Raw genomic sequence first — 17,832 nt, forward strand, 5'->3', positions numbered from 1 at the left:
TCATGTTATGTCTAATTTAACTTGTTTTAAGTCTAATTTAATTCATGTTAAACCTAATTCAACTTGTTTTAAGCCTAATTTTATGTTAAAATCCAATTTAATTTATATTAAGTCTAATTTAATTCCTTTTAATTCTAATTTAGATTATGTTATGTCTAATTCAAATTGTTATAAGTCTAATTTAATTGAACTTAACATGAAATTTAACTTATATACCATTTTAAGTCTAATTTAAATCATGTAAGTCTAATTTTAATCATGTTAAATTCCTTTTAAGTCTAATTTGAATTATGTTAAGCCTAATTCAACTTTTTTAAAGTCTAATTTTATGTTAAGTCCAATTCAATTAGACTTAGAACAAGTTGAATTAGACATAATATGATTTAAATTAGACTTAAAATGAATTAAATTAGACTTAATATGAATTAGATTGGATTTAACATGAAATTAGACTTAAAACAAGTTGAATTAGACTTAACATGAATTAAATTAGACTTAAAAAAAGTTGAATTAGACACAACATGATTTTAAATTAGACTTAAAATGAATTAAATTAGACCTAACATGAACTCTAAATAGACCTAACATGAAACGAAATAGACCTAACATGAACTCTAAGTAGACGTAACATGAAACTGAATTAGCCCTAACATGAACTCTAAATAGACCTAACATGAAATTAGACCTAACATGTTAGATCTATTTAGAGTTCATGTTAGGTCTAATTCGGTTTCATATTAGGTCTAATTTAATTCCTTTTAAGTCTAATTTAAATCATGTTATGTCCAATTCAACTTGTTTTAAGTCTAATTTAATTCATGTTAAGTCTACTTCAACTTGTTTTAAGTCCAATTTTATATTAAATCCAATTTAATTCATATTAAGTTTAATTTAATTCCTTTTAAGTCTAATATAAATTATTTTATGTCTAGTTCAACTTGTTCTAGGTGTAATTTAATTGGATTTAACACGAAATTAGACTTATATACCCTTTTAAGCCTTTAAATCATGTTAAATTCCTTTTAAGTCTAATTCAACATTTTTAAAGTCTAATTTAATTGGACTTAACATGAAACTAAACTTATATACCCTTTTAAGTCTAATTTAAATCATGTTAAGTATAATTTCAATCATATGTTAAATTCCATGTTAGGTCTAATTTAGAGTCCTAACCTGTTAGGTCTAATTCAGTTTCATGTTAGGTCTATTTAGAGTTCATGTTAGGTCTAATTCATTTCATGTTAGGTCTATTTGTGTTCATGTTAGGTCTAATTCGTTTCATGTTAGGTCTATTTAGAGTGCATGTTAGGTCTAATTTATTTTATATTATGTCTAATTTAATTCCTTTTAAGTCTAATTTAAATCATGTTAAGTCTAATTCAACTTGTTTTAAGTCTAATTTAAATCATGTTAAGTCTAATTCAACTTGTTTTAAGTCTAATTTAAATCATGTTAAGTCTAATTCAACTTGTTTTAAGTCTAATTTAAATCATGTTAAGTCTAATTCAACTTGTTTTAAGTCTAATTTCATGTTAAACCTAATTTAATTTATATTAAGTTTAATTTAATCATGTTATGTCTAATTCAACTTATTCTAAGTCTAATTTAATTGGACTTAACATGAAATTAGACTTATATACCCTTTCAAGTCTAATTTAAATCATGTTAAGTCTAATTTCAATCATGGTAAATTCTTTTAAAATCTAATTTAAATCATGTTAAGTCTAATTCAACTTTTTTAAGTCTAATTTAAATCATGTTAAGTCTAATTTAACCTTTTTAAGTCTAATTTCATGTTAAGTCCAATTCAATTAGACTTGGATCAAGTTGAATTAGACATAACATGATTTAAATTAGACTTAAAAGGAATTAAATTAGACTTAATATGAATTAAATTGGATTTAATAAGAAATTAGACTTAAACCAAGTTAAATTAGACTTAACATGAATTTAGTTAGACTTATAACAAGTTGAATTAGACATAACATGATTTTAATTAGACTTAAAAAAAATTAAATTAGACCTAACATGAAACCGAATTAGACCTAATATGAACTCTAAAGAGACCTAACATGAAATTAGACCTAACATGAACTCTAAAATAGACCTAACATGAAAGAATAGAGTAGATAAGAACATTTTGGGATTTTGTGTTTTTTATTCTCTCTTTATGCTTAGTTGGCGGGTAATAATTGCTAAAAGAGGGCTGCGATACATAATCTGATACTTTTTAGGGTTGAACCGCATGCAAAAAAGTGCAGGGGCTGCAGCATATGATGATATTGATTTTGGGGCATTGACACAATTTTTTTGAATTTTTTCTTAGGCAGTGTAAATAAGAGCCGAATCACAAAAACTTATTGTATTTGGGGCCAATACACAAAAAATAATAGGGAGAGTTGGGCACATGATTTTTTTAGTTTCGGGGCCTTGACATAATTTTTTATGAAAAACATTTAGATATATTAAAGTCTATGTATATTTCATATTAAGTTCATATCTAGAAAAATTTACCTCAAAAACAAAATCTCCAATAATCCACGTGCAGTCGAACGCCAAATCGTTAGATTTGCGAAACCTTACGCCCGCGACCAAATCCCACATCGAAAGACGAAACCCACCTTCATTCCACCTCTCCCAACATCGACCCCATCTACATTATTTTGCTGACGTGTAAGGCTCCCATACAATGAACGATTCATAGTCACATCGTAGTCAAAATCCATCAGGCTCATAAAACAAGGCTGAAGTTGAGGATATTCCTTCATTCGCCCAAAACTCACCAACCGCTTCGGAAACGAGGTGAGATAGATTCCTTCATCCGCCGCCGCAGAGAAGACGATATTCCTCTTTTTCCTTTTTCTCGCCAATCGCATCGCTTTGATCTTGATCCCAATCTCTCTCTCCAAGTATCGAATCAACCAAAACCCTAACCCATCAAAACCCTAGATTCTTCAATTAGGGTCAGGAATTGTGGAATCACGGCCATGGTGGTCGAGGGGAAGGAAGTGGAGGCAGATGAGTACGAGAGCGACCCCGAGGACGCGATCGCGCTGTCGGCGATGAGGCGGAGGGAGGCGAGCGATGACGAAGAGGAGGACGGCGGTGGTAGGAGAGGTCGGACGGCGGAGATCGGATCTGATGGGGAATCTGACGATCAGGGAGCGGCACCGGGGTACGAGGATGAGGAGGAGCAGGAGGATTATGACGAAGAGTATGAGGAGGAGATTGAGGAAGCGGACGAGATTGTGGCGGAAGAAGAAGTTGAGAAGGATCTAGAAGGTTCTAGAAGAAAGGAAGAGGAGGACGGGCAAGAAAAAGAAGGAGAAGAAAAGGGAAAGAAGGAGAACGAGCCGTATGCGGTGCCGACCGCCGGGGCGTTTTACATGCACGACGACAGGTTCCAAGAAAAAGGGCGGGGACGGGGACGGGGACAAAACAGGTGATTGACTAAGGCTTTTGTTTCTTGATCTCTTTGGTAATAGTGTTAAATAAGATAGCTTTTTTTTAACAGTTTGGTGTATGGGCATTGCTGAACATTGGACTGATGTCATTTTTGTAGCATTCATGTGGCGAAAGAAAGTTCCTCTTTTTAAACCAATCTGAAATAGCACAGGAGAACTGCAATATTTTTAAATATTCGTGCGTACTGAAACAATATATACCACATGTGAAATTATTGCAGTAAATTATGCCTTGATGCTTCATTGTCTTTTTCTTTGTGGCAATGCCTTGATGCTCATGAATGCAAACATATCGTTATTATCTGTTGTATGTCACACAAACATTTTTTAACATGTAGCTTGAAGATGGATTTGGATCCTTTCCACTACCAAAAGGTAGTAGAGTGACCACTACTTCTACCACAGCTGTTGAATCATTGATTTGTCTAGTGAGTGGTTGTGATTCATTCTAAATGTAGTAGTCATCATACCCCCATGAATTGCAGTCATTCCTATTTTACACTAAAAGAAAAATCATAATCACACACTAAAGAAGTCGGTTGTGATAAAAGTAGTAGTCTCCACTACGTTTTTTGATAGTGGAGAAGATCCAAATTTCTTGAAGATATACATATGTTGTTTAACATATTTCTTAGTTAATAATGGTTTTGCTACTGTCTTTTCTTTCATATCATAGAAAATCTATAGTTTTGTTAGTATGCTGCTCGTATACAACATCACCTTTGATTTGCAAGGCCCTTTCTTCATTATGTGTTCGAAAAACCTTACAACATTAAGTATGTTTCAATTACTTTTATAGGTATTCTCTAGGTTTTAAGAAGGTTCACAAATAATACTGTTTTTTTTTAACTTGTTGGTTTATGACTCATGTCTGTTAATTATTGTAAAAACTTTTGCTCGGAGATTGAATTGGCTTACAAACAGGCATAAATATACCATAAGTTTAATACAGATTCTAAATTTCTGATGGTTATTTTTTCGTCTTTCATCTGTCTCAGGCGCATGCCTGGTGGGCGGAGGCTATGGGAAACTAAAGATAACCGTGCTTGGGTACATGATAGGTTTGAAGAGATGAAATTGCAAGATGCTCAGTATGATCGGGTGAGCTAGTAACTCATCTTTTCTCTTGCTACTTCATATCATCTGCTTTTATCCCTCACTTATATATAATGAGAAATTGGTGAAACTTCTAAAGGCACAAAATAACGTCACATAAGCGCACAAAATAATGCCATGTGTCATATGTTATTTTAGTGTTAAATTAGAATTCTTATATGATGGGTTTACTTTCTATCCATAAATAGAATTCTCACCAAATTAAATCTATTCATAATTAGAATTCTCATCAAATTAGATCTATCTATAATTAGAAATTTTTGATTATAGCCATAGTTTTAGTAAGTTAAAAAAAGCTACTAATTATATTTTTAATTTTCTTAATTATCCGTAATTAAAGAAAATCTAATAATCATATTTTTAATTCTCTTCTCTCTATATAAAAGGAAAAGATTAGTGGTTTATTATTAGCCTTATATTTTAAAAAATTGTCATAGGGCTCTTCTTGATTTTTTTTTAAGATAATTTTCACTAAACATTTATCTTTCTAGTGATAATTAGAAGAGAACTTATTATATTTTCTTAATGCATCATTTTTTAAAAATCTAATAAGTTCTTGTAACAAAAGATATTTAAAAAAAGTCACATAATGCATCATTTTTAAAAAATCTAATAAGTTCTTCTAACAAAAGATATTAAAAAAAAATCACATAATGCATCATTTTTAAAGATAGTTTTCACCAAAACATTTCGATTTTTTACAGACACTGCCAAACATTATTCGTCAAGGTCGATATGTACCTCTCGAATAATTCCTATTTCCACATTAAACCCATAAAATTACAAACAACTCCTAGAAATAGAAAATTATAGATAGCTCTCTGAAAAATATGAAACTACAAATGACCCCTTGAAAAGTCTGGAAATTATAAAAATCCCTTTCAATTCTAAAAATGACAAAAAAAACTCTAAAATTCTATAAATTACTAACCACCAGCTTCAATTTCTACAAATTATAGACAACCCCTTGAAAACTCCAAAAACAATAAATAAATCTCTTAAAAAATATAAAAATTATAAACAATCTCCTAAAAAATCTAAAATCACAAAAATGCCTATGAAAATATAAAAAAGGCAAAAAGATCTAAAAAATTAAAAAAACACAAGCAACTACCCCAAGAATTAGAATATTACAAATAGCTCATTGCAAAAAACTGAAAATTACTAACAGCCCCTTTCAAAATTTGACAACTAGAAATAACCTCCTAAAAAAATCTGAAAATCATATAAAACCTGAAAATAAAAAAAAATCGTTATTAGGGATTCTCTACCTAAAGTTACTGGGAGTTAAGTGATAAAACTAAAAACTTATTAGGTGTTTTCTTCCAAATTTTATTGGGGTATTTTGGTCCTTTGACCACACATTAACTGGCAATCTTAATTAGAAACTTTCTACCAAAGATTTTTGGGGGTTTCTAGTGATAGTTTCAAAGGAATTAGGAGTGTAGTGTTAAACATCCAAACTTATTGGGGTTTAGTGAAATTTACCTGTATTTTACTTTTTATAGAGACATCATATATAAAGAAAATCTGGATTTGTTATTCTATGAGTGGAACAATAAATTGAACTACAAATGAGAATTGGTTTATATGCTTGCCACATCACATTTGGAAATCTCAAGACCAAAGAGGTTTATATTTCCTATGTTTGATAGTTGATAATTTATGTGAAAGAGGTCTTGAATATCTCCGCCGCGCCAGTTTTTCATGATAACCGTTTTAGCCCTAAAACCTCCGAAATGGGTTTCAAGTTATGAAATATGTTTCAAGCTTTTTTTTTTGATAAACCAAACACAACCCCTTACAAGTAAAAAAAAAAAAAAAAACTCCAGCTTAAGTTATCTAATTGTGAAGGAGGAGCAATCGTCCAAAGAAAAATATTCGGTACAATTTAATTTTCATAGAAACCAAATCAAACCGTGCGAGCACGGCTATAATTCTTGTGTATATTCTTATTGTTTTTCTTGTTGTTGACGTCGTCCCTGACAGTAACACTTTCATACTGTTTCTTTCAGTTCTATCTTTCCTACCAATTGAATACTTTTCTAATTTGTCCAGGGCAGGCGAAATTCCAGAGGTCGTTTCAGAGGTCGTGGTGGTGGGAATAACCAGGGTGCTGGTCGTGGTTTTGTTAAAGGAAATAATAGGCCTCGGGCTTATTATGATGAAATTAACAACCAAACCCATGACCGTAACAGCCAAAACCGTGACAGTAAAAATCAAAACCGTGACAGTAACAACCAAGATCGTGACAGCAACAACCAAAACCGTCCTCAGAAGTCTGTGAGAGGAAGGGGACCAAGACGTTATGAAGCTATTTCTAGGAACAATGAAGGTTCTGTATCCCGTCGTGTGCAGTAAGTCATCTCCTGTGCTCCTTGCTTCAGATTTATCCCTCTCTTACTTGAATGCTGAGAATTTTATCATTTTTTTTAATTTAAGGTTTCATTTCTACTGCAGGCCTGCAAGATCTCAAGAGTCACAATCAAGTACTGGTGCTAGTAGACCATTGTCACAAACTTCAAACATGCAACATGATGCAGCTCTTCCAAAGAAGGATTTTGCCTCAAATTTAAACTATGCTTCTCCCCCATTCTACCCCTCTAGCTCATCCAAGCAGGGCATGTCCGTTACTGAAAAAATGGACGCCCAAATTGGAAAAGCAAGCAATATAATTTCATCTCCTATGAATATGGAGAATAATTATCTATCATTGCAATCTGGTTCAATGTTGAGAGAAAAAGCCTTGGTCAGTGCACAAATGCATTCCTCAGGATCTACTTTAACATCTGCAAATACGACTCTCTCTTCTCAATCCAGGGTTCAAGGCAGAAGTCTAAGCATTACTTCACAGTCATATAAATCGACTGCTCCAGTTAGCCAAGTCTCTAGAGTTCCTCAACAAATCCAGGCCCCAATTACTCAACAAAAGCCACAAAGTCAATTTCAACCTGCTGTGCGTGGTTCTTCACAGCGTATAGTTCCTGCCAGCAGAAATCAAGCTTCACCTCCTCATGCTTTAACTATGAATTCATCTGAAGTTGGAGAGACATGTTCACCTCCAGGCTTGAATAATTCTAAGACGCAATTGATTCCAAAAGGAAAACCTGGTACCTATAGAGCTGAAAAGGGTTCTTTTCTGTACAATGGAGCTCAGGTTATTGGCACATCTGGGGCTACAGGTCTTAGCCAAAGTGATCAGAACTTTCCTGGGACTCCAGCACTATTGCCAGGTTTATTCCTGTTCATTTCTACATCCTGTGGAGTCATATTTAGAGTTAAATGATATACCCAAAATTATTAAACTAGCGAATGGATACTTTTGAATCTTTCATTAACTTGGTATTTATTTTCTGCAAGTTTTTTTCCCAGGAAGAGCCAGCTAATTTCACGTGTGCAGTCCATGTTATGAAAAATTATCATAATTGTAAATTGCAGTTGATTGAAAATATCTTTCATACTTTGCCTCTTTCTTTGATAATTATAACTTAGAAGTTTTACTAAATAATGTATTCATGGCTTCCATTCTAATTATATGATTTTAACTCATTTGCAGTTATGCAATTTGCGGGTCAGCATCATAATGGGATTCCTACTGTTGGTATGGCACTTCCAGGATATATGGCCCAACCACAACTTGGTTTTGGGAATTCTGAAATGACTTGGTATGTAAGCCAGTGATTGCTTTTCGTGCTATACCTGATAATTTGCTTGTGGCTAATTTCTCTTTTTGTGGGGTATTGTTGAGTGCAAGACGCTAAGCCTAACATGAAATTTGTTTTTCTCTGCTAGATTGATCATAACTGTGCATGGTTTTTTTTCCTCTGAAGTTTAAGCACATTGCTTGTTTTTTCTTGAAGCTGGTATCCTATATCTTGATACAACGGTGCATGCACTGCACTCATGCACTGCACTGTTTGATGGCTTATTGCGCAATTTTGCTATTTTGAGAACATAGTCTATATCTCATAGTGCTATTTAGAAGGATAAAGTATTTCGTTATGTGATTTCTTTATTCTTGTGATGTACCAGACCTAGACTTGTAAGTTTTGTGAATAAGGTGTGAGCGTATATTGCTGTCTGGTTATGATAAGATTTATTTTTCTCTCCTTTTTGTCACCGTGTAACAATGAAGCCTGAACGTGGACTTTGTGTTATGTAGGGTCCCGGTATTGGCAGGTGCTGCTGGAGCTTTAGGAGCATCTTATCCCTGCATTGCTCTTGATGGAAGTTACTACCCCCTTCCTTCAGGGCAGGCATCTTCTGCAAATGCAATTGGTTCTAGGTAAGTGGTAATCATCATTTTTTTTTCTGTTGCATCTCAATACATTATAATGTCACACCTCTTGTTACTTTATTAGTGGTTGTGTTCTCCAAAGTTACTTTATTAGTGGTTGTGTTCTTATAATTATGTTTAATTGTTTATTATTAAGTGATGAAGATTTTATGTTATACCTTCTAGTCCGAGTTTCGAGGTAATTTCTTGGTTCTTGCGGGTGGCATGTACTCCTATGGCAGATTTCAAGTATTGGATTTATAGGAAGTTATTGTCTGCTATGTGCTACTGCTGCTTATATTGTTTATTTGTGGTGGTTGAGCAAAACGTGTTTCTTATTGGGAAGAACTTAGATAGCATTGACTTTTAGTAATATAAGATTTATCCTGTAGGGTTCATATGATGCTGTGATTCATAATGGGAAAAAGGTCTGGGTGACTTGGACATGAACTAATTATCTCAATGACTAGTTAAGTAGTAAGCGTGCATTTTAATGAAAAGAATGGCCTCGGGATCAGCTTTAGAAACTCCTGTTGCAAATATTCAAAGTAGAAAATTTTTGCAAGTTTAAAATAGATTATCAAAGGACCTCGTGTGATTGTAGAAGAGATAAATCTGCAGCAGCATGAATACGGTAAGCCTGTGTACGGTTAACAAATAGTCTTGAGGAAACCTGATAGGTTAGAGAAAATAAAGGGTAAAAAGGACAAATAGTAGTTATTTTGCCTCTGCTATGTCTCGTGGATATTTTAGGTAAACTGCCCTTTTAAACTTTCTTTCATACTTAGGGTTGCTATAGACTAAAGGTGTTTGTAATTTAAGTGGGTTACTGACCTCATATGTGTTTCATTCCTCTTAACATACTAGCTTTTCTCATCTCTTGTAACGCCCCCAAACCGCAGTGGAAATTCATAAATACGGGGTATGTGACAGTAGCGACCCGTGCACGAGACAAGTCTTATGCACGAGTCAAGCCTGACACTTCATACCACATAGTTTATCGACGATGTTCATAAACCTGCTGATGATAGAAGTTCAGAGCAACTATATATATGTATATAATCGGTACTTACAACTCACAAGCTCACCGTCATAAGCATTTCACAAAATAAAGCACATTCTTCATTGTATGTAACATTCAAAAAGGAGGCATTTCCTATAACGCCTCTCAGCAAAACGTCACAACCAAAAGCTTGGATAGTATGAAGCTACACCGAATCTGAAAAAAAAATAAAAAACGACGGGGTGAGCTAGAGCTCGGTGAGAACATTTCCCACTAGAGTTCCTAGATAACTAACAAACTAATAATAAGAATAATTTCCAGAATAACGAATTATAAGTTTTGCATCAAAAATTCAAAATAGCCAAATACGATCCAAATATCATAATATTGTCGTTTTCAAGAAAGAATGCAACAATTATATTTTATTTCTTATGTGCAACTGAGATATTTCCTAAAATCAAACCCTTTTTAAATCAAGGTAAACATTAAGAAAGAAAAGAAATTACTAAATTGGGTACAAAACCAGAGGACTATTATTTTCTTAATTTCGCAGTCAATTGTCAAAATCTTAAATCTCGATGAATCGTATTCTTCGAATTCACGCTCAAATCTCAAAATCACAAATCTATTACTGTCAGGCGATGTGAACTCTAGAGGTGGCTTCTACAGGCTCTAGAGGTGGCTCTCATCGCGTCCACACGGTATAGCACTTAGCCCCGTATAGTACTTAGCTTCACATTTCCGGCTAGTAATTCATGAAACACAAGAATCATCTCATATGTCACACTAAGACTACGAATTATAGCCCAGTAGCATGGGAATGCGTAAAACGCATCAGATAACAGATAATTTTCGGGAATCAAATGCACCTAATGTTGCCATAGGTTACTAACCAAAACAGAGGGGCCAGAATAAATTTTAGAAGGGCCAATACAGAGGGGCCAAATAAAGGTGCATTCATCATATGGCAGGCAGAATCACTTCATAGTGGACTTTTGAGGGTTTAAAAATACCGAGAATCACTAGTCAAATCAGAAATACCGTGCTTATCAGAATTTACAAATACTTTCAAATGAAGTGTACGAGGGTGAAACTCTCCGTCCCAGTTAAAACAGTTCACGGATTTCACTTTTTGTTTTTATTTTTATCAGATACTAAGTCACAGAAATTCTTTGAATCAATTAAATTGTCGAAGCACATTCAAAATATTTATTTTCTTCAAAAGCTTTCAAATAAAGCAATTCCCATAATTATTTGAAATCGCATGAGAACCAAATTCACTTTTCATAGTTCATATAAAATCAAATTGATTTTTTTCATATCTTATACGAAATCAACATCGTATTACGGGTTAGGCCACAACAAAAGTAATCAAATTGATTTTTTTCATATCTTATACGAAATCAACATCGTATTACGGGTTAGGCCACAACAAAAGTAAATCAATTCACCTTTAAGTTTATATACATAAAAATGATATATTATTTATTTTTGATCACAAGATAAATCAATTATAATACTCATGCAATTTTATATTATAAAATACTAGTGAGAAATGAACTCACCTCCACAGAGTACAGCTTCCTCAAAACATTACTTTCCAGATATCAAATCTGAACCTATAATATAGAATAATAAGACTATTATTAGTTCACTATAATACATATTATAAGTTAATCAATTCATATTCTAGAGTTAATAATTTCAAATATAATCCCTAACAATTTAAAATCCATAAATAGGGTAGATATGGATTTATTTCTAACTTATGATGAGGCAGGGGGTTATGGGTAATTAATCCACCCTAAAAGTGATCTCTTAATCTTCAAATTGGACGTATTTGTAAACAAAGCAAATAACAGGGGTCTATACGAAGTTATCCTGTCCATATATGATCTTAAATTTCTCTGATAGGTTCATTTGTGAATTTGGGGTCCTAAAGATATTTTTATTCCTCTTGGACCCATATACAAACTAAAAATATTTCAGGGGTCCCAAGATAATTTTGCTATTTTATTCTCTTATTCTCTTTTTCTCTCTCCTTCTCTTCTTCTTCCCCGTTACTTTTCTTCTCATCAATTTTTTTCCAGTTTCTTTCTTCTCCTCTCTCTCTCTCTCTCTCTCTCTCTCTCTCTCTCTCTCTCTCTCTCTGTGGCGCCAAGTTGGCGCGGCTGCTCAAGCTTTGCTGTCGGAGCGATTACCCGAAGACGAGCCCTCCCCGACACCGGCGGTCATGTAAGTGTTCTCTATTATTACTATCTTGTTTGTTCAATTCCTTAAAAAATCAGGCATTAATTCCTTAAAACCAAAGAAATCATCAAGGAGAATGATTTATACCTTTGGATGAGCTTGGATTGTAGGTGAAATTCCTCTCTTCTTCCTTTCCCCTAATCTTCTTCCTCTTCTTCTTCTTCTTCTTTTTCTCTTTTCTTTTCCTCTATTTTTTTTCTTGGGAGTATTTTTTCCTTTTCAACCTCTTTTTATACTGATGAGAGGCGGTGTAAAATTTTCACCGACATAGGTAAGGCGGTGAAATCACCGACATAGGAACAATATGATTGCTTTTTTTTTTAGGCTGTTACATCTCTCCCCTTCTCCATTCTCTCATAGATTTGAAAGCTTCTTGATATATCTGAAAATATTGTGATATGTGAAGGTAGAAGAACTTTACCAAATAAGAAAGTTTCCTTCATTTCGGAAAGCTGTCAAAATTCTACTTCTCTAGGAACAATAATAAACCAAACCAAGTAGGGACAATAGGAACTGTTTGTATCTGACATGACAAAAAATATTGTTGTGCTTACTAAACCATTTTTGTAATTTGTGTTGGTATAGACATTTGAATTGAAATCTAACTGAAATCAGGTAGCGTGCTCTGATATCTGAAACCGGATCAAACTGGATTTGGATTTGTCCCCAATGGAACACTTGTTGAGATCTGATTGCAAGGACATATATGTTCTAGCCTTAGCGTCACACCAGCCAAGAGATAGGAGTGGGACACAAGCCCCCACTCTTATATCACTTTGGAGACTATGCCCTATTAAATGTTTCTGGGAACTATGCCTATGTCACTTTTTTATTTGGTAAAGTTCTTTTGTTAGAAGAACAAATGATGCATTATGTGGATAACATTTTCTTGAGGATATCACACAGGTTGATAATCTAGCACATTGAGGAATTAACCTTAGCAATGCAATTATGCAATGCTCATTGCCTCTGCGAAGAACTGGCCAAAGGTCTTTGCCTGTATTGTCAGAGAAACTGCGTTATCAGTTATTCATGGGAGTGAATGTAGCTCTTTGCACTTGTTATTAATGTGCCAGTTAACTACCCAAGAGCAGGTGCTTGCTGTTAGTTATTTCATGGTTGCTATTATGAAGAACTTAAGCCTAATATAAACTAATAGCCTTGCCATTTCACAATGCATCTGATGTTGTTTCCCAGGGTTAAAAAAAAGGACTAGCGCAATATTTTTCAATTTGTTGAGTGGAACAGAGAACTGCACCTGTCATTCTGGTAGATGTAATGAATGCCTTGGGGCTACATGACAATATTTGATACGTCAATAAATTGGAAAAGCTTGGAATTGGCAGTAGGAAATAAGAAGATACTGTTTTTATGGTTGTATAGTGTGGGTCAAAGGCTCAAGCAAATAGATTAAACAAAATTAAGAGGTGGTTGGATGTGAAGGCTTTCAGGAGTGCGCCGCTAGAAACAAGGTGGAGGGAGATATTGTTGATATAGTTTTAAACAAAGTAGATCAGAGTATGGTTTATAATGGGGTCCAAGACAAAATTATCAGTATAACTATATAAGATTTTGAAGGGTTAAATTAGCTGTGTTTTCTATGTCATAGTTGAGTGACTGAAACTATTTTATAACTTCTGTTTTTATTTTACTGATGACTAGTTAGGATTTGGTTTATAGTTACTGGTTTTGATGTGAATCTAGGAGCCTGGGAAAGAGGAAGATGGGTGACCATTGACCAATACTGGAGATAGAGAGTGGAACAGGAGATCAAGAAAGAAGTCTAAGAAGAAGAGAGGAAGGTGCAACAAAGACTAAAATTTAGAAAATTCAAATATTCATCAAGAATTAAGATAATATAATTCTTGCCCTTACATAAACTACAAACGAAAACAAGATTAAAAATATCTAACAGACTTACTCGGGACATCTTGGGCTTTAGCTAATGTCCACATGAACAATACCTCACCACAATACGTGCCTTCATCTTTTACCAGTATGGATCTAAAGGGTATTTGTAGTTTATCTATATCTTAATCCATATATAAAACAGTTTCAATGAATATGTTACTCAATGGAAAAGTATGTTACTTAATGGGAAAGTATACTTTTGCTGGCAACCCCTTCTAGAATCTAACAGTCAACTATTGTAGTTAATCACATAAACACTGTAACTTGCCAATCAAATCTCTTCAATGTGAAGAAAACAGGTGCATATTAAAATTTTACAATGCTCTTATTGAGGACAAGGTGGCAGACCTGCTATATTTCTATGCGTATGTACATATGTTGCAGCGTGGGGGCCCCTGTTTAACACTGGTATTTTCATTTATGTTGAAGGGTTAAGAGATAACAGTTAAGCTGGTGAAGTAAAGAAAAAAACTTGGATGAGGATATTATAAAATTTGAAATTTCTTTCTGATTATGCATATTACTTTTATTAAAAAGACTGGCAAATATAGTTATTAGTGCATATCCCAACTAATTAGAGCAAAACATTGAATTGCAATGGTTATATGGTGCAATTATCTTTTCCCAGCATGTATAATGAAATATGGATTTATTTGATATATTTTAGGATCAAATGATTTCACCATATCGATGTTCAATGAGATTTAATTCTATATCTCCTTCATTATTTTATCATTACATCCAGATGGAATTTGAACTTACTAGTGCATGAAATTTATTGAAAACGTAGCTCTAAAACAAAGTTCTTTTTTTCTCTGAAGAGGTCTTCAAGGATATGACTACAGATAACTTTACTAATGCTGATTTGCTTTGATCTTATGATGATAGAAGACGAGATAGAAAACAATGATAGTACTTCTTATAGTCATAGATCGTGTTCTATGCATTATTATCCTTTGTTTCCCACTTGTGAATGGATATGCAATTCATACCTGTTCCCTTCTATGTCGTTTTTGCAGCAAAGACACTAGTGCACCCAAGCCCGCTAATGCTTTAATGCCTCAACAAAGGCCTGGTAAACAATGCTTATATATCATCTGCATTTTAGAGATCAGTTCATCACTCATTTTCTATTCACATGCGCTTGTGTCTATTTCAATTTATTCTAATCTAAGAAGTTCCTCGTCATTCTTGCAGAGATAGTAAATGATGTATTTGAGCATCGTCAGAACAAGCCTCGCAGGCAAGTCACCTTTTTCTTGACATCTTACTTCATGCTCTGTTGATTTCTATTGTTTGTTTCTTGTACTTGCTTGCTAGCTAATGTTTTTTTATAATTATAAATTGTATCAGATATTCTGAAATGAACTTTGGGCAGTGAAGTACATATGTAAGATGAGAGTGTATTTGAATAAGCAGCTTGAGGTTAGTGCTTTCCTACATTCTTCTTTTGATATCTTTGAGATGTTAGATTTTTATTTATTTATTTTTTGTGGAATTATAATCAGTAAGCTGGATGTATATGTGCATTCCTACAAGCCCGTTCCTAAGCCCTCTGTGATCTTCAGCTTTTGATTTGGAGCATTTTGGGCCGCTGGCTGTCCCAAGATATGTTAGGTACATATCTCTTATTTGGCTGAGATCCTATGCATTTTTGTGTTATATCCACTCTTCTTTCAGTTGGTACTTAGTGATGTTTAGGTGTCTGCTTTCATTTTATCATGCTAGATATTTTTATTTTATTTTAGTTTTTTCTTAGGCTGTGAAAGTTTTTGTGTTCCATAGGTTTGTTGGTCTTAATTATTTGATATACATGAGCAATTTTCTTAATAATTTTCTTGATGTTAGTTTTATGAGAGAGTTTAGAGTTTATTTTGTATGCTATTTACTCTGAACACAAGGAGAAGGAAACTCGCCATGGTAGTGAAAGCTTATGTAGTAGGCTTGACCATAAACCCTCTTGGTTTGAATTACCCTACATAGCTATTTGGAAAAAAAAGGACACCACCAACTTTCAAATCTGTATAAAACTATCACCTTATATCAGAAATTACCCCAACAGTGTTAATGGTGTTGTTAAATAGTCTATGATGCCCCAAATATTCAAGAAGAGTGAGGGTGAGAGAGTAAATTGCATGAAGGACAAAAGTGTCTGAAATATGTCATACACATATCACGTGCAATTTACATTAACTCTGTAAGTCATGCTAGTTAATGGTATTTTTCTCTAATAAAAATAGTTTTTTTGGTATATTTTTGAGAGAATCCCTAACTCTTTTATGTGGTATTTTGTAAAAGTTACCCCTTGCCCTATGCTCACACTTTTTAGTAATCTTATTATCACTTCCATCTTATGGTGCGGTTAATAATGTGTGGGTCTTGTCATTTTCTAGTATTCTAACGTCACGAGAGGTTGATCTGTTGACTTCTGTTTCTTGAGATTCGAGTTTTTAGGACAAGTAGTTTTAAACTGATTAAGGTTGTTAATAACTGTTATTGAAATTTCTCGAAGGCATACAATGCCTGGTCTGTGCAGTCATAGTAAGAAGACCATATCATGGCTGGGGCGGGTGGCGTTCTGTAGTCTGAGTTTTGGTGGGTTTCCTTTTTCTGTTTTTTCAAGATTTTTTCCTTTCCTGATATCAATTTTGTGGAAGAGCTTGTCTGCATATCTATTTAATTGGCATATCTATTTGCTTTGGTTCAGGTGTTTTTAGCTGTGGAGAAAGCTTGAGATTGATCTGTAAATGCGCTTCTATTGAGGGAAGTTGATATGGTGGATTCCTTTCACCCCCCCCCCCCTCATATTGGTCGTTGGCCTTCCATGACATTTTGTGTATCGTTGATTGGAATGCAAGAGTCCCTGTTTGTTCTCTTCCCTATTTTTCCACTGCAATTCTCCCTCTCAATGTATCTGTGTACGGACTTTAAATTCTGCTGCCTATGTTTTATTGGTCGAACTTGCATGAATAATGTGTATAATGCTATCTATGAACATAACGGCAATGCGTTGGGCCATCTGTTGTAAATTAAAATTTTGAATGCGGGTCCTATAGAATTACCCTATCCTTAAGGTGATTTCTATGAGAAAAAACTATTTAGTAAAAAGTACATGATATAAAACTAACCAGAATTGATGCAGCGAATGCGGTATCTATGGAATATGACTGCAAGAAAGTTGATAATTTTTAGTACGTGAACGTCCGAGTCCTTTATTTGGCATTAAAAACTTCAAAGTTTCTTTAGAACTTGACATTGTTTAGCAGGCACAGGTTTATAGTTCCTGGGACCTATATCTAGGGATCTATATCTAGGTAAACAAAATCTGCAAGAAGAAAAGTGATAAGTGCACGCACGAGCTGCATCTTTTAGTGTTTCCTATGTTCATTGTTATTTTGGCGATAAATAGCCTAGCCCTAATATTGTTTATTCCCAAAAAAAAGGAAGGGGGCAGGGTAGGGTTGGTAAATCGTATTCGTATTTAAAGAAATATCTGTATCTGTATTCGTTCGGATACAGATATGATTACTTAAATTTATAAGCGGTAGAATATGGTTACAGATATGGTTTTGTAGTAAAATATCCAAATCCGTATTTGAAATATCCAAATACATATAGTCATGCTCTTACGATGGTTTTAATTCTTACATTATGGATTTGTAGTTAATTTTGATGATCAATATATCTAATCTTAGCTTGTCAGTTATAATGAACATATTAAAGAACTCTTTTATATCACATGAACTATGTTTTTTTTCCATGCTGTCTAATTTTCTCATATCTGTTTTGTATCCGCATGCATACCTGTTTAT

At 33.8% G+C, this 17,832-nt stretch overlaps 1 protein-coding gene across 3 annotated transcripts; it reads left to right on the forward strand.

The window, feature by feature from the left end:
- On the forward strand, positions 2,750 to 16,808 carry LOC109851402 (protein CASC3-like). Of its 3 annotated transcripts, XM_020421516.1 has the most exons (13): positions 2,750 to 3,442; positions 4,463 to 4,565; positions 6,639 to 6,937; positions 7,041 to 7,813; positions 8,137 to 8,245; positions 8,743 to 8,865; positions 12,022 to 12,094; positions 15,040 to 15,095; positions 15,218 to 15,263; positions 15,374 to 15,445; positions 15,529 to 15,637; positions 16,533 to 16,615; positions 16,728 to 16,808. In XM_020421516.1, the coding sequence occupies exons 1-8, from the start codon at positions 2,988 to 2,990 to the stop codon at positions 15,049 to 15,051; spliced, it is 1,947 nt and encodes a 648-aa protein (XP_020277105.1). In that variant the 5' UTR covers positions 2,750 to 2,987; the 3' UTR covers positions 15,052 to 15,095; positions 15,218 to 15,263; positions 15,374 to 15,445; positions 15,529 to 15,637; positions 16,533 to 16,615; positions 16,728 to 16,808. The 3 variants fall into 3 exon arrangements, with proteins under 3 accessions (XP_020277105.1, XP_020277103.1, XP_020277104.1); XM_020421514.1 differs by lacking the exon at positions 12,022 to 12,094 and having other exon boundaries at positions 2,752 to 3,442; XM_020421515.1 differs by lacking the exons at positions 12,022 to 12,094; positions 16,533 to 16,615 and having other exon boundaries at positions 2,752 to 3,442.

Source organism: Asparagus officinalis, chromosome 8 (genome assembly GCF_001876935.1).
Source record: "Asparagus officinalis chromosome 8, Aspof.V1, whole genome shotgun sequence".
NCBI classification, from domain to species: domain Eukaryota; kingdom Viridiplantae; phylum Streptophyta; class Magnoliopsida; order Asparagales; family Asparagaceae; genus Asparagus; species Asparagus officinalis.

Bases quoted from the DNA above. Each gene is read 5' to 3' on its own strand.
- LOC109851402 (XM_020421514.1), top strand. From the start codon at position 2,988: ATGGTGGTCGAGGGGAAGGAAGTGGAGGCAGATGAGTACGAGAGCGAC. The intron at 6,938-7,040 runs GTAAGTCATCTC...TTTCTACTGCAG, and splicing joins TCTGTATCCCGTCGTGTGCA to GCCTGCAAGATCTCAAGAGT. The intron at 7,814-8,136 runs GTTTATTCCTGT...ACTCATTTGCAG, and splicing joins GACTCCAGCACTATTGCCAG to TTATGCAATTTGCGGGTCAG.